At 31.5% G+C, this 17,140-nt stretch overlaps 2 protein-coding genes across 2 annotated transcripts; one reads left to right on the top strand and one right to left on the bottom strand.

Moving 5' to 3' along the window:
• Positions 1-9,087: 9,087 nt before the first annotated feature.
• Positions 9,088-13,350, top strand: LOC133307360 (UDP-galactose transporter 1). Its single transcript, XM_061507866.1, has 5 exons — positions 9,088-9,503; positions 10,702-10,951; positions 11,055-11,262; positions 12,429-12,660; positions 12,856-13,350. The coding sequence occupies exons 1-5, from the start codon at positions 9,393-9,395 to the stop codon at positions 13,081-13,083; spliced, it is 1,029 nt and encodes a 342-aa protein (XP_061363850.1). The 5' UTR covers positions 9,088-9,392; the 3' UTR covers positions 13,084-13,350.
• A 356-nt stretch (positions 13,351-13,706) lies between these two features.
• Positions 13,707-15,454, bottom strand: LOC133307476 (uncharacterized). The gene is made up of 3 exons (XM_061507990.1): positions 14,970-15,454; positions 14,381-14,502; positions 13,707-13,954 (listed from the first exon to the last, which is right to left on the bottom strand). The coding sequence occupies exons 1-3, from the start codon at positions 15,360-15,362 to the stop codon at positions 13,798-13,800; spliced, it is 672 nt and encodes a 223-aa protein (XP_061363974.1). The 5' UTR covers positions 15,363-15,454; the 3' UTR covers positions 13,707-13,797.
• Between the last annotated feature and the right edge of the window lie 1,686 nt (positions 15,455-17,140).

Here is a 17,140-nt window from a genome sequence, read left to right as displayed (position 1 = left end):
ATTTTTGATTTTTGATTTTTTTAAAAGTCTAAAATTTCAATCATACAAATCACTAGCTATATCGAAATAATGCTATTCAAATTTACAAACAACTGAAAAATTCAAATATTCAAACTAAAACAAGTTTTAAAAGTCATGAAGAGTTAAAATAGATTAATAGACAATAAAAAACTAAAACAAGATAGTTTATTATCAATAACATTAAAGATTTCAAGTCTATAAAACAACAATTTAACCCAATTTTAAATGATAATATATTTACATTTAATTATTCTAATTTTTTAGTTACATACGTTGTTAAATACTAATAAGATTAATTACTAAGATTAGAAATATAATTTATATTAGTGTAAAATAATTAATATGCATATATATATAAGTGAAATGTAAAATTAAAATAAAGAGAAAATAAAAATTGTTCCGTCGGGACTAAAGTGGCCTTTGAATCTATTCTCCTTTGGTGGCTTTTAGAGGTGTAATAGTGGGCGACAAGTGATGGTTCATCTGAAGGTTCCATGCCAAGTCAGTAAATACAATATGCATAGTAATGCAAAAGCGTGAAAATCCTCACCTTGAAGGCATGTGCCTTGTACATATTAGACAGTAGTGAAGATTTTTATTCAAAATATGATTTAATATAATGACGAGTGATATTTTTATTACCAAAAATTTTTACTACCAACTCATTACTTATCTAATCATCATTGGATCAACATTTTCTCTTTTTTCAAAAAGTTTTTAGCATTCTCTCTCTTTGATTGAATGGTGATTAGATAGATAGATAGTAAGTTAGTAATAAAAAAATTTGGTAGTAAGAATATCCTCTCTCTAATATAATATATTAAAAAAATTATCTATTTTTACTTAACAATTTAAGTTTTTGGAATAAATGGTTGATTCACACAATATATGTGACATAGTGTTCCATAATTTAATTATTACCGCCTTAATTCTTCTAATAAGTATTATATAAATTATTAATATAAATATATGAGGATGTATATCATCATCTACTCTTCAAGTCAAATAGTTATTATTTGAGAGGACATACTAAAAATAAATATGATATATAAAATCATTTATCTAGACAAATTTTTTGAGAAAGATGTTTGCTTCACAATTTCACAATGCATAAGGTGAGTGGGTGATTACTCTAGGGATCATGGAAACAAGTGACATTCTCGTGAATTATTTAGTGTCAGTTTGGTAGGCTTTTTTTTAGTTTTTCTTCTCTTTATTAACATATACTTAGTCAAACAGGTTTTTATAATAAAAAAAAGCTTTTTTAATAATGAAAAAAAAAAAATCAAAAGCCAAAAGTTCCTAAAAGGGTTTTTTTTTTTTAAGTTGTATCAGTTTTGAAATGAATAAATTTTAAACTAAAAAAATTATATAATCATTAAATATTTTGTAGATTAATTTTTTTTTAAAAAATTAACTTTAACTTAAAAGTAATTTTTAGTTTAAAACAAAAAAGGTGCTAAACATGCTTTTATAAAGGTTGAAGAAGCTATGCTTTGCGTACGTATTCATGTGTTGAGCACGACAAATTGGCCCATCGGGTTAAGTTTTTTTTTTTTAATAACTATTGGCTGATGGGTTGGGTTAAGTTTATAGAATGCAAGCCCAAATGGAAGACCCCTTGGGTTCCAGGGAGGAAGTTGGATCACTCATTGACTTCTGAATATTTCATCAACTAACAATATTTGTACAAAAACATATCTTCATAAAGGGATATTGCAAGGAAATAAATTGACACAAGTAACAATGTGTCATGCATAAAATAAAATAAAAATCGGAATATCACGCGATGAAAACTTTTTTCTAAAATGCCTGGAATCCCAATTTCACTATTGCCTACTGGGATCAAACTGCAGAATAATGGTAGTGCTTGAACTAGAAATTTATATTAAATTAATTAAATCAAATAATAATTAATAATTTATGTGATGATTTTTCAAAAAAATTATAAATTTAAAAATTCATACTTATTGTTAATTATGAGAATTTTACATTTCATTTTTCTTTGTCTTTCGTATTTTGTTGACAAAAATAATTATGTAAAAATAATTAATTCACTAGTATATCAATTACTCAGAATGAAACTTACAGTTTCAATAAAAAAGGAAACTTACCATGATTTAAAATAAAAAATGACCACACCTATTTCCAACTTTGAAATGTAATAAAAGGAAAAAGCAAAAAAATGATCACAGTATAAGTTGGCATGGTGGTAAAACAATTAAGGTACTTACTACCGGTATGGATGGTTCCACTCCAGCAGGCTTGATGTTGACAAATAAGTTGAGAGATTAAATAAAGCCTTTGTGTTAGGTCCTAAAAGACCGTATTGCTATATCGAATGATATTCGCTCAGAGATACTCAGAGATAGGTACTTTAGTTGGCTTATAGCCGGTATCCCAATCACTGCCCACAAGCAATAGACTTATAGCCAAGACATGAGTGTATGCATAGTATTGACAGTAATAGTAAATAGGTCAAAAAGTATATATCTGAGGTCTTTAGCTCCTTATTTATAAGGGTTACCTTTAGGATTTGTGTAGATCTTTCAGTTGCAATAAAATTCAACCTCTTTCTGTTGAGATAAGGGCTCTATATCAAGTAGCTTTGTTATTTGATATTGTTAGGATAATTAAGTGTTTATCCTTTAGTGGATTATTAGATAAGTAGTTAGGATATGATATACATCCATAACACCGCGCTTATGAACTTAATCACTGGTTTGCTTTAGTGTATGTTTCTCTATAATTGATTGGCAACCTTGCTTGCTTTAGCCTGCAATTGAATGCAAAATTCTACCTCTTACTTGAATGATGCACAAAGCTTTAATCTCAAGTTAAATTACCATCACTCTTAACTTTACCATATTTTAAATAGATGCCTTGAATTTATAATTTTGGACACATGACCCTCAAACTTTAAAAGGCGTAGTAAACTATTATTAATTAAGTTACAATCAGTCACCACGTAACTTGCATGTTATAAATTAATTTATTTCACTTTTTTCTATAAAATTCAAACCTACAATCTTTAAGATACAAATAATCAAATAAACAATATTCAATTTGTTTTTGAGCTTTTGGCCGGCATATAAATTAAAAACTAATATTTAACTCTTAATCTCATATGAATATACGTTTACAAATTATTCATCTATCCCTGTGATACTCTCAACAATTGATTGTTTGTTTGAACACCTCCATTATATAATTTCTCCTTCCATTAATTGCCTTACATTACTGAGGCAAAGTGGTCGAAGCATATGAAATGGGGATGAAAGACTACAAATTGGACCAAAAGACTAATAACTCTTATAATTTTTGCGATGCTAATTCATATTTAATTTAGACAATTATATATTAGGATTTCTTTGTGTAAATTTCACATGATTTTGTTATGTGAAAATTTTATATCCATCTCCTTTTTTACAATTATTAATAAAATAGACACCAAATTTTTACATGATGGGATCATATGAAATTTACACATAAAATAATCTATTTTCACTTTTGAATTTGGCAGTGGAGGAAAGAAAAGCTGCTACTCCAAATGATGAACAGAATGAACATGAGACTATGGAAGCAAATTAAGCGAGCTAATCAAATTCAAATTGACTGTAATTTCAGGTACTCTTCCAACTTTCGCAGTCTAGAATCGCTTTCGCTGAGTTATAGCCTTATTTATAGGTGCAGAAAAAAAAGCCAACTACTTCATCATGCCTAACAGGCTAACACCACAATTTTTGGTCACTATTAGAAAACGATATACAGGGAAAGCGAAATATTAGTTAGGTTGGTTCAATTGATAAACTCTCGTTAAGGTTTTTCAAAATGCCTTAATCTTGAAATTTATGGATATATATAATATTCTTTTCTTAAACATTTTTATTTAAAATTATAGTAATTATATGCGAGGTTATGCATTTTTCTGTTTTCGTACTTCTAGGTTTCGGCGCCCCTTGCTGACATATGAATTAACTCCCCATTGATTCATATATACAATCAACGCTTGCCACTGTAAATAATTTTGTGAGTGCGTACGGCTTTATAAACTCCACATTTTAATGTAATGTGAGACTATATATCTCAACACCCCTCACGCAAGAGTCTTTTGGACTAAAAGCGTGGAATTGCACAGGTTCAATTTTTAATTTTTGGTTTACCTTGTGCTCAAGCTCTGATACAATCTTGAAATACACTACTCCAAAAGCTAGCTCAAAGAGTAAGAGTGCCCAAGGTCTTATACTCCACATTAGTTGTTAGTACAACTAATGTGGGACTATATATCTCAGCAGACACGTCAGCTGTTCTATCTGATTACAGCCACACCCAAAAAAAATTTACAAGATATCTCGCAGGTTGCAGAAACAAATTAAATCACATGGAATAGAAAACTTCCACAATTGTGAAGTCTCTATTGTTGGGGTGCATATCCAATTAATCCTGTAATGGCATGTGCTTTATTTTACCTAAGTTGCTGCAGTGATACCTTAGAAAGTGTCAACATTAAGTACCGAAAGAAATTAACCGAGTTAACTTTTGTGTCAAATTAATACAAGGGGGAACGTGTGGCCATTGACGTAGACTTTTCTGAACCGTTTGAAAAGCATTGCTTTGAATCCAGCCACATTAAGCAATGTTCCAGTTCGTTCTTTTACTTTTCTCGTAGGTTTGGGGGATATGCATCGGTTAATGTTGACTTTGTAAACTCCACCGAACAAAAGTATACATCAAACACATGGAACTACGCTACGGCATGTTTGTATGCATATGATTCTATGAAAGGGGGTGTGGGTCTTGTTTTCTTATGGAGTAGAAAGCAAGCAAAGGTGTCTTTATTTTGGCTATTATTTTGTTCCCTACTTGGCTTGGAAATGCCTGTTGATTGTACTTTACACTCCAAAACAGATTCGAATATGCCTTTTACAATAAAAGAGAGATGTATTTTGAAATTCTGTGTATGTAATTGTAATCTTATTCACTTTATATATTAAATCATAATGTATTCCCTTAAAAAATTTAAGTCTTTTAATACACGAAGAATAAGTACACACGTTATTTTAATTTATTATTTATTAAATTTTAAATTGAAATTATTTTATTTATTTTTGAATTTTTTTCATTGGTTCATTGGAATCTGACTAATTTTGTTCATGCTCTTCAGACTTATATTTGGGATGTCTCTTACAATTTTTTTTTTAATTTTTACTATTTTATGGACTATTTTTTAATTGATTATGCATATATTATTTTTTAATTTAATTATTTATATAATTAAATTATTTATAAATATTTTCTTTCTATTTTTTTTTGAAATATTTTATTTTTATTTATATGTTTGGTATTTCATCTGAATTTAAAAATATCATGTAGTAATGCAGGAAATATTTGCTGGTAATATGTTATGACGCATTTGGATAATTTTTTTAGAAAATCCTTATAGTTATAGAATTTTCTGATAATTTTTTTAGAAAAAATATATTTTTCTAATTTCTGATAAATTTTAAAATAATTCTTTTCAAAGAATTCTTACCTTTTCGAGAAAATTAATCTAATCATCATAAATATTTTAAACAGATTTTTGAATTCATAATTTTGTTTAAAAAAAAAAAAAACCAATGTGGGCAGTATATTTGATGTAGATGCCTGAATCATAATTTATATGCACTCAATCATTCATCCAAATTCGACCTTACCAAGAGCAAGAGTAACCAGGGAAGGTTCTTCTAGTGTTGTAAGTTAAATCCCGTGAGTTGTTGATCTGCGAAGATTTCAGATCAGATTTGTTTAAATAGTTATAATACTATTAATTTTTTTAACAAGAGGTCTTTTGGGTTGAAAACTATGATAATTTTTTTTATTTGGCCATAAACTAAACTGTAATTTTTACCATAATTTATTTGATCTACTGAGTCAACTTAACTGAAAACTAGGTTTATCATAGTTTTTGTATTAAGTTGTTTCCCAAAAAATGCATATTGTATTGGTGGTATAACGAATATGCAACATAGATTCTGAGAACATAATGAGATGACACCTGGGCACAGATGATTGAAAAGATTCTTTAATTATAAGGCTTTGGATCTCCAAGACACACAGGCCCCTCCCCATCATGCTTCACTATCAATCATCAAATTGAAATTCACGTCGAAACTAATAAAGGGGCAAAATTTGTAAAGCTCTTAACGAGACAACCGGAAAGCAATCAAAAGCTAACACAAGTACGTATAAATCATATTTATTTATTATATAGGTTTTGCTAACAAATATTGGGAAAATAATTTCATAGTCCCAGATCATTGAGTAATTTTGTGCTCGACACTCATTTTTCATTTTGCTCTTAATTTTTAATTCATTTTCCATTTGTCTCCCCTTTAATATTAAGAGACCACATGGTCTAGGACCATGGAAATAAGTCTCCAAATATTGACAAAAAAAAAAACTAGATGTTCAACAAAAAACAAAGTATGTAGTATGTTGAAATTTTAAAAAGTTTTACTCATTTATTATTCTTTAAGCAAACTTATTAACAAAATTATTCTTTTATAAATATTATACCTTGTTTCATATTTGTATATTATTAAAAAAAAAGTTGTTGACATATGATTTTTTTTTTTGTTACATACATATGATTTTCAATTAGCAAATATACTATAACTTTCCCTTAAGATGGAAACTAGTTACGTTGCCGTTACATGCGATGCTTGTTTTTTTTTTTTTTTTTGTAATAAGATGCTTTTTTTTTTTTTTTTTTTGATAAAAATAAGATGCTTGTTTTACTCAATGCGGTGCCGTTACATGACATGCTTGATGCTTAAACATTTTTTTTCCCCATGAAACGAATCTCAAAAACAAAAATGACATTAAATAAATAAATTTAAAAAATGCCGCCCTTATCTTAAAACTCACTTCCAAGAACATATCTTTCATATTACATAAATATATACTCATTTATTAAAAATAGAAAAATGTGAGATTTAGGTAGAAATTATCATAAAAGAATGAATAAAAAAAACAATTATATTGTTTTTTTTCTAAATTAACAAAAAATATACTCAATATTCAGTATTAGGAGAATATAATATTTTCCACTTATAAATACTTAATAAAAATTGTAATAAATACCCGGCAAATCCTTTTAACTACGCATTCATTAGTCTCCCTTTCGTGAGGTTGCCAATTGCTACCCAACATTCCTCGTTGTTATTTTCTAACCAACCCGCAATCGCGGGGTGAAACTGAATCAATCAGATTAAAGGCTTTTTATTTCATCAAATAAACTGTGTTAGTTTACAATATATGCCTCTTTTATGTCATATCTAACTTTTTTTTTGAAGTGATCATAGTCAACTTCCTTTTCTGTTAATTTAAATGAATTTCGATGCATAGATCTTATAACTGTAAACAGTGATTTTATTTGGGATTACATATTTTTTATATTATATGAGATAAAATTATTTCTCATATGGAATAAATAAGAGTTATGTCGTAGGAAAAATAATGTGATTATGTTAAGATAAGACAAAACAAAGTCATTGAACAAAGTGTCTTATCCTATTTTTTTAGGAAATGGATCTTCTTATGTGTTGATTAACACGACCATGTCATGTGTAGGAATCCTAGTCATACAAAAGAGAATTAACGATTATGATTATGTAACTACCTATGCTCAATTTTTTTTTCTCTTCCTTTATTACCATTGATTTACCTTTGTATGTTTATGATTTTTCAACATGATATGGTCATGTTAATTAACGCATGAAAGGATCCACTCTTATTTTTTTATTATTATTATTTTGTCTTTTAGTGTTGCATGATAGAGATTTCTTTCATGTAACATGACAAAATAAAGACCATTCGTACATGGGAAAATATTTTCTCATGTTGCATGAGAACTCAATTCTCATGTTGTGACCCTTCGATTTGCGTGCAAAATTTTTCTTTTCTTTTTTCTTTTTTAATAAATGTGGGACCCACCACTAGTTGAGTCACAGCATAAGAATTGAATTCTCATGCAAAATGAAAAAATCAAACCCCTTCGTATATATATAAAAATATATGAGGCTATATTGGGTCATTATGGGAAGAAGAGAGAAAATAAAAATATAAATCTAGTACACTTTAATATACTGATATATATGTATATATATTAAATCCTTTTATTTGTACCAAAAAACACACAAATTACATATATCTAAAATGCGTGATTTGATTAATTTTTTTTTTGGTAATCCGATTTGACTAATTTTAACCATTATTTGTTCACGCTCATCCCCTATATTAAATTATAATATCTTTGTTGAGTTTTTTTTTCCTTTTGTAACATATTGAGTTTTTAATATATTTAGGAACAGATCTATTCCATCATATCGAATCATATACGAATACTTTAAGGGTACGCATTTAAAGATATCTAAGAGATAAATATCGCGCATAATCAATGGATGTGTAGCCAAAACGTGAGTGTATGCATATTATTGGCTAAATAGGTCAAAAGTGTGTATTGAGGTCTTTAACCTCTTATCTCCCAGTTGATATCAAGTCTGCCTTGATTGATAGGGATAAGGATCTTATCCCTTGATGCTTTATAGATTTATCTCTTGATCCTCTCTAGATTATATGGTTGTGATATTCTGATTCAATCTTGCTATTAGTAGGGTTGTTAGGATATGGACGCAGTCTACAACAGTAAATTATACGGTTATAAAAATAAAAAAGATTTAGGGTTGGTATGAATTCTGGTTTCAAAAATGTTTTTTTAATTTTTAGAAAAAAAAGAGGGTTTGATTATAATAATTTTAAAAAATATAACTGTTTTTAACTTTTAAAATCATATTTCAGTTATTTTTATTTTGTTTTTTAATTTTAATCTTCAAAATAAAAAAAAAGCTCATTTAATTCATTATTTTACAAAATAATTTTTTAAAAAAATGCCTTGAATATTCCTGCATAATTTGAAAGTGGAAAAATCAAAGTAAATGGATTGGGGAGGGTGCGATATTTTGACGGAATTGACCCTGAGGAGGCCCAAACCCAAACCTCGGAAGTCGAATGCGGTGGGATGCACCTACAAAACCACAAACATATAATTTCCATGGCGTGATAGAGAAGGTTAAACTGAAACGTTTCGAAAAATTTTCAGCATAAAAACGCGATAGAGAGAAGAGAGAGAAGAGAGGGGATGCAAATCACATGAGAGTGGAAGAGTTATCTCTTACTACTCATTCACCGTTACGAGCACAACCTCTCTTTCTCTTCTCTTCCATTCAGATTCATACATAGCGGCTCTTTTTCTCTTCTCTTCTCTTCTCTCTCTTTCTTCCCAGCTGCTTCTCTGAAACCATTGGACAAGTTTGAAGGTGAAGAAGCTGATGGAAGAGAGCCTCGTTTTCCAGTGGAGTGTCATCAGATCTCTCTTGTCCATCCTTCAATGGTGGGCTTTCAATGTCACTGTAATCATCGTCAACAAGTGGATCTTCCAGGTTTATATCTCCTCCTTCTATCTTTTTTCTCTTCTTTATACCTTCCCAATTTTCAAATCTTATTATTATTATTATTATTTATGTTGATACCAGAATAGCTGTATGATCTCTGGAATTTTTTAAGATTCCGCCTTTACCATGCTCAAGATTGATGCTTCATATATTAAAAAAAAAAAAAAAAACTGTCCAGGTTATGGATTGCTATATTTTATATATATTCGGTAATTGCTATCTTTGGGGTTGCCTTTTAATTCACAGAATTTTGGTTGCTACAGCTTATAATAATAATTAAAGTGTTTTTATTATCAGTTAATCAAAAACAAACTTGCTACTAGTCTCTTCATTGAGCTAGACTCCTTGCAATTCTAAAATTTTGTGTTTTGTTACTGATCTGTATACCTGTCCGGTGCTTTTACATTCATTGAGTAGATTTCCAATTGTGTTATTTAGTTGTTCATTATATATTAATTAGAGTTTGGATTTTCTTTGATTTGATTTTCTGTGGGTGAGTTCTAAGTTTAATGTATAAATCCAGCTGTTCCTGTATAACTTGGCATTTGAGATAAGAACAGGGTTTGATAATCATTGCAAAATCCTTTTAAAAACAAAAAACAAAAAAACTTGGATTGTGTCATGTGAATTTAAACTGTTGAACCAAAATATGAAAAACCCTGTAATGTAAATGTCCTACACCAGAACTTAATTTAGTGTGGTTTTAAAATAAATTAAAAATGATCCTGACAAGTGATATGTGCGATTAAATTGTGAACAAATAATTGTAGCTTTAAAGCTATTAGAAATGTATCATTTTTTCCCTCGGAGATTGGGCTTTCTCCTGGTATATATAATCTACAAGATTCAATTCTGCTCTTTCCTGGTCGGAAAAGGTCCCATGATATTTTAGGTTGTATTCCTGGTTCTCAGAACTACATTTGGAATGAGTTATTTTTAAATATTTATTTCATGATGACATTGATGTGTAGAAAAAGATTTTTATGAGGACCTAAATGATTCTGGTCATCCGATTTTTTAGATCTGCTCTTTTTTGTTTCATGTGTAATGAAGAAAAGGTTCATCAACCTTTACCACTTTTTGCACAATCAACATCTGTGTATTTATGTTTCCTTCTTCTTCAACTTGGCTTCTCAATCACATAAAAAACTTGTATGTATTAGCTCTTTTCTTTTTCATTTTGCAGAAATTGGATTTCAAGTTTCCCTTATCAGTATCCTGTGTCCACTTTATCTGCTCAACCATTGGAGCATATGTGGTAATTAAGGTGCTGAAGCTTAAACCCCTGATAACGGTTGATCCTGAAGATCGCTGGCGAAGAATCTTTCCAATGTCATTTGTGTTCTGTATCAACATAGTGCTGGGGAATGTGAGCCTTCGATACATTCCAGTTTCTTTTATGCAGACAATAAAGTCATTCACACCTGCAACGACAGGTAAGGTTCAATATTCTGTGTTAACATTTTCGCCACATATTTGCTACCTGCTTTATGTTGAAACTTGAGGACACTTTCATCTGATCTTGGTGAATTGGCACAGTTGTTTTGCAATGGCTAGTGTGGAGGAAGTATTTTGACTGGCGTATTTGGGCTTCTCTTATACCCATTGTTGGAGGGATTCTTCTCACGTCTGTAACAGAGCTTAGTTTTAATATGTTTGGATTTTGCGCTGCTTTATTTGGATGTTTGGCTACGTCTACAAAGACTATACTTGCAGAATCGCTGCTGCATGGGTACAAATTTGACAGGTACTGTCTTCTATGCTTGCATTTTTTTATTGTTTGTAATTTTGCGTCTTGTTGTTCTTTCTGGATTTTCCCCTATGTAGACTTTCCACTTTTCAGTTATTTCCGTGTCTGTAATACCTACTCTTTACAGTGGACAATGGGTTTTTAACTCCTGCATCGACTTTATTAGTCCAGTTTTTTATTAACTTTTTCTCCAATGTAGAGCTAGGAAGTATTCTATATTGAAGCTAATAACATCTATGGGCTACTAAGTTTGATTGCAGCAAGCAACTGTTACCGGTACCTATCTAGCATAACAACCAAATGCATATTAGCCATAATTTGAAGAATGTTACCTAACAAAAAAATGTGTGGATTGTGAGGGGGTGGTTTTGTTATAAGGATCCATACTGTAGTGTAGAAGGTCCCCTATATAGTGGAGGAGTGCTTTTGTTATATACTAGCACTATCTTTAAGGTAACATTCTATATAGAAGGACATGATACATAGATCCTATACTAGCTCTGCATAGAAGGTCCTCTATATAGTTCTAGTATATGATCCTCTTCTTTTCTCCAAAATGACTGGATCCTACATGGATCTATCTGTGCCTGGAATGATGTTTTAATTCACAACACACACACACACACCACCCCCACCCTTTCTCCCTTTTTGGTCATCTAGCTTCCACAGTCTGCAATCATATCAAGAGTGTGAAAATCTTTATTCTTGTAGCTAAGCAGTCTTTGTCTCAGCATATATGGAAGCATTATTGATCAACATCCATTGAGGTGCTGAGTTTTCAGCAATGTTTCTTTTTATGTTTTTTCTTCAAAAGAAAAAAAGTAAAGTGTTGCCACTGGCTAACTGGTGATCTTTTATTTTTGGGGTACATGAAAATTTAGGAGAAGGGGAGGCTTTGCCTCGTTCTCAGATTAGGGTGTGCCACAAGCCCTTGTAAGGGCTTGCAGTGGTATTTACAGATGACCTACTAATGAAAGCCCACCGGCAGGAAACGCTCCCAAGACTTTTTTGTCAATGATGTTTAATCCCCTTTTATTACTTACATTTGTCTTTAGCTATGCTACACTTTGTTCCACTTTGTGCATGTGAAGGTTTCATTGAATTGCTTTGCCATGATTTTTCTGCAGTACACAAGCTAATCTTTCATTTTCATGTTTCTTTAGCATAAACACAGTTTATTACATGGCACCTTTTGCAACCATGATCTTGGCGCTTCCTGCCCTGTTACTTGAAGGCAATGGAGTTCTTGAATGGCTAAATACTCATCCATATCCTTGGTCTGCCCTCACCATTATTTTTGGCTCCGGGGTTTTGGCTTTCTGCCTTAACTTCTCCATTTTTTATGTGATTCACTCCACCACTGCTGTAACGTTTAATGTTGCTGGAAACCTTAAGGTGAGACATATCAGGCAGATTCAAATGGTTCAGGCCACTACATTTTTTGGTCTTTAAACATTGAAAGTCATCATGGTTGTTGTTAATGTTAGGGTAGTATGATGGGTTGTGTTAATGGTAAAACCAGACTATGATATTTTAAATCATAGTTATTTTGCAATTTTCAAATTAACCAGAATTATGTTTTTTGTGCAGGTTGCGGTTGCTGTCCTTATTTCTTGGCTGATATTTAGGAACCCAATTTCATATTTAAATTGCGTTGGATGTGCCGTGACTCTTGTGGGATGTACATTCTATGGTTATGTCAGGCACAAGCTCTCTCAACAGCCACCAGTTCCAGGAACTCCTCGGACACCCAGGACCCCTCGCAGTAAGATGGAGTTGCTTCCTCTTGTAAATGATAAATTAGAAGATAAGGTCTAGCAATAGGTACAAAAGGATTAAAGTGACTTTCGTAATTTATTCCGTAAAATTACCCCTAAATCTATAATACTAGCTTCTTTCTTTTTCTTCAACCCTCCACCTTTATCAGTTATTTTTTTTCCCTAGAGCATAGTCAAAGTTTTATTGCTTCCATTATTCCTTGTATGGATAGACTTAACAGTAATTCCATTATTCATGTGATTTATAATAGAACAGACTTAACAGTAATTTCTACAGATAGACGTTCAAGGCTGAAATTGCCTGTATCTAGTTCAACGTGAACAGTGTGTGGAACTGTCTATTAGTGTTTCAAATGCATGTGATTTACAAAACAGTAAGACGGATTTTTGGCGTTGAGATGATATAGGTTATTTGTTTATATTTTCATAGTACAATTACAAGTCAAACGTGCAGGAATTTAATGCTCACTGAAAATGACTTTTTTTTAACTCCTACTCTGAAGAATAATCTACCCAAGGAATGAAAGAAAATGTTGTTCACAAACATTGGCGAGTTGTTGATACTGAATCATATACTCATCAGATTGCGTGGTCTTAAACTGACGACACTCATTACATTAGAGTACAAGTACGATAGATATGTTAGGACTAGTTACAGGGTGAAATACACAACAGATGGCGATCCAATTATTATGGTTAATTTTCTTATTTATCCCTTTTGAGATCTTAAACTAGCATCTACTTAACCTTAAATCTAAGCCAAAAGCCAGAAGTTCTTCTGCCACCTAGTGCTGATAAGGTAACCATTCGTGCCCTGGCTTCTCTTCCTCACTCCTATTGTTAAGCACTCTGCGTTATTGATGCAATGCTCCACGAACTCCTCTGTGCTGCTGCTGCTGCTTCCACAAAGACTGCCAAAAATAATGATTAAATTACAAACAGAGTCGTTTAAAATTTCAATACCTGAGTTAACAAAATATACTTATGGGACGTTTGGTAGTGGAAAAAAAAAAATTATCCAAAAATCACGATTATCATAATATCCGGAAATAAAAATTTTAGAAATATTCAGTTTCAGAAAATCCTAAAAGTTTGATATCTAAACCCAATGATGGAATGATGGCAGCTAAGTTGTAGCAAGGAAACTGAGAGAGTAGAGAAAGAGTAAAGTTTGATCCCTTCCAATGCATGGGACATAAAACCTTAATTCTTGATTAGAATCGCACTTGAGATTAGTCCTATAGTCCTAAAACCTTATAATTAGGGTTGATATCGAGAAAAAAAAAGTTTGATATCTAAGTTTGAAAATTGTAGGGTGTGGATTATAGGACTCTCACCAGCTGAAGAAAGAAGATGGCTTCTTTTGGCCCAGTACCAGGACAGAGACCTCCAGCTTCTTTACCTGGCTCATCACTGTGGCAAGCTTTGGTCCTTGGATTACAAGCGCTTCCACTTCCACCTATGTCAAACCATGACACTATCAGTAGCCTTTTACTTTTTCTTTAATGGAGGGAGGGGAACAACAAAGGGAGAAATGTGAAAAAGAAAGCTGAAGCATCAGAACATTTCCCATTATTTCTCTCTGGAAAGTGAAAATAAAAGAAGGTACTAATAATACAAGAAGCTCAGACCCTTTGCCATGAAAAGAATAGAAAAGTTTTGGAAAATAATTAATGGCAAAAAAATATTCTTTTTAAAAAAAAATGAAAAAGAAAAGGAAGGAACTTCCCACAGCATTGAAAACACACAGAACTATTTGAATCAAGATCTACCAAACACAATGACCACCCCATGCCTCTCTGGATGCATGGAAAGGAAACTGTAGGAAAAACAACATGGACTATGTTCTCTCTATATGATCTTAAAAATGGAAGGGAAAGAATACCAACACATACATTATCCTTGTTACAAGCTTAACAAGCTTACCTCAGGCTTGCAATCTTTGCAAAGGGATCCAAGATAATTGACAAGATAAGTGGAGCAAGAAGAATCAGAACCCTTGAGTGGAGGGACAATGTGAAGCAGAGTCAACAAATCACCCTTATTAACTACATGAGTGAGTGCCCACATCATTGCATGCTTGGAATGTGAAGTGCCATCAACCACCACCATCACTCTCTTCTTCACCATCATTCCATTGTCCTCATTCCCGTACATGTTGTTAAACCCTTCCATTTGATTCAGACTTCCCTCACACCCACCACCGAAGTTCATTCCCCAACCACTGCTATATCTACTCTTCCCACTCCACCTGTTTGATGTTGATTTCCAAGCCTCCTTCCCACTTAACTGTCTCAAAAATAAGGTCGAACTTGGCATGCTCTCTTGAACACCCCTTCCTTATACCTGATTTATCCAAGTACTGTGTACCACTGTACTATTATTACTAGACGAAGAGATGGAACACCAATAGGGTTATTGGGAGTAGGGTGCTAGAGTGCAGCACAGGTTTTCTTTGGCAGATTATTGTAGCAGGGAAAACACACTTGCTAATAGTTACTACACACACACACAGAGAGAGAAGAGTAGAGGTTGATGTTTGGAAAGTCCCTGAGGTTTTATTTTTGCGCAGATTAAAGTGTCACGGGAATCTGTGATCTGTTTTGTTCATTATGAAAAACAGGATCTTTGTGAAATCTTTTTCATCTAATCTATTTCAGAATATTTTGTACAATAGTTGTAATACTAATACATGTTTTTGTCATGGTAAACTGACTCCTAAGTATTGTATAATAATAGATTAATTTGTAGGAATTTATCTCGTACGTGTATATAAAAATACATGAAACTTATGTGAATACATTTGAGTAGAATATAGAAAAAGAAAAAATATGAATCCATAGGCTTTTATGTACGTAGGAAAAAAATATTTTCAATAATCCCGTTGTATCAAGTGCTTGGTATATTTTTTTTTATCAAATATGATAAAAAGTAATACTTTTACACTATTATTACCTTTATATTTATTTCTATCCATATTTTCTATTTTTCTATTTTGTGAAACGGAGTATGTGTTATGAATTTGTGTAAGAGGTAAAATTATCTCTTATAAAATAAAAAATATTAATTCCTAATAATAAAGAGAGAAAAAATACCCATAACATATGATGGGCTACTCGTGCCACATGATGCACATAATGTAAAGTGGTCCATAAAAAAGACTCAGCCACTGCTCTCAATGCCATTAATTAGATCTGTGATGCATATGGATGCAAGACTTAATAGGCAAATTCATGGATCTGAAATGCAATGTTTGCATACATGATGTTGCATTGTAACCTCTTACGGTATGCATTAGTATTAGGGAAATTTGGATTTGATTATTTTTTTTTAAAAAAAGAATCTCCCATAATTTTTTAATTATAAATTCGTTCACATTTAATGACTAAATGAACAATTAAATACACCTCTTCTCCTCTTATTGCTGTTTGGATGTGGATATTAACCCGACTCACTTTTTCCAAAGCAGTGTTGTAAATAGAGCTTGGGTGGTGGAGAGAGTAACCCTATCAGTCTAGTTTTTTGGTTCATCATGAGTGTGATTTTTAACCATTTTAGCAGGAAGCTTCGGTGGGATAACCTCACCTTCCAAAATGAAATCAATTGATGGTCGTCTTGGAGATTCGAGCAAATAGGCATGGGGTCATTAATGTAACACAATTGAAGTCTAGCATGAAGAAAATATTAGTAAAACATATAAAAATACCAACATGTATATATACTAATCAAGAATTTCATATGAATTACCATCCTTTTGGAAGATATTAGGAAATTAGGAGAAAATATAATTAACATATATATAGTACAACAATAATTTTTTAATAAAATAAAATAAAATAGTTTCTTTACTTCTCATTCACTCTGTCAGTGGTCAGATGGCAGTAAAGAATCAGATCTGACACCTTATAATAATAACAATTTTGAATAAAAAGTTAAAATAATAAAAAGGGTTTTATTTATTTATTAATATAATGAGTTATTTATGGAGATGAAAGGGAGAGGGTGTCAGAAAAGAATAGGGATCCCTCGTGAATTGAGTTTTGTTTTTGAGTGATGCTATTGCTGATGCTGAGTGCTGCCCACCCATCAAATAAATG

Source organism: Gastrolobium bilobum, unplaced genomic scaffold (assembly GCF_033153095.1).
Source record: "Gastrolobium bilobum isolate Gb01-03AN ecotype WA unplaced genomic scaffold, APGP_CSIRO_Gbil_v1 utg41344, whole genome shotgun sequence".
Taxonomy (NCBI): Eukaryota; Viridiplantae; Streptophyta; class Magnoliopsida; order Fabales; family Fabaceae; genus Gastrolobium; species Gastrolobium bilobum.
This window is presented reverse-complemented; position numbering and strand designations above follow the sequence as displayed.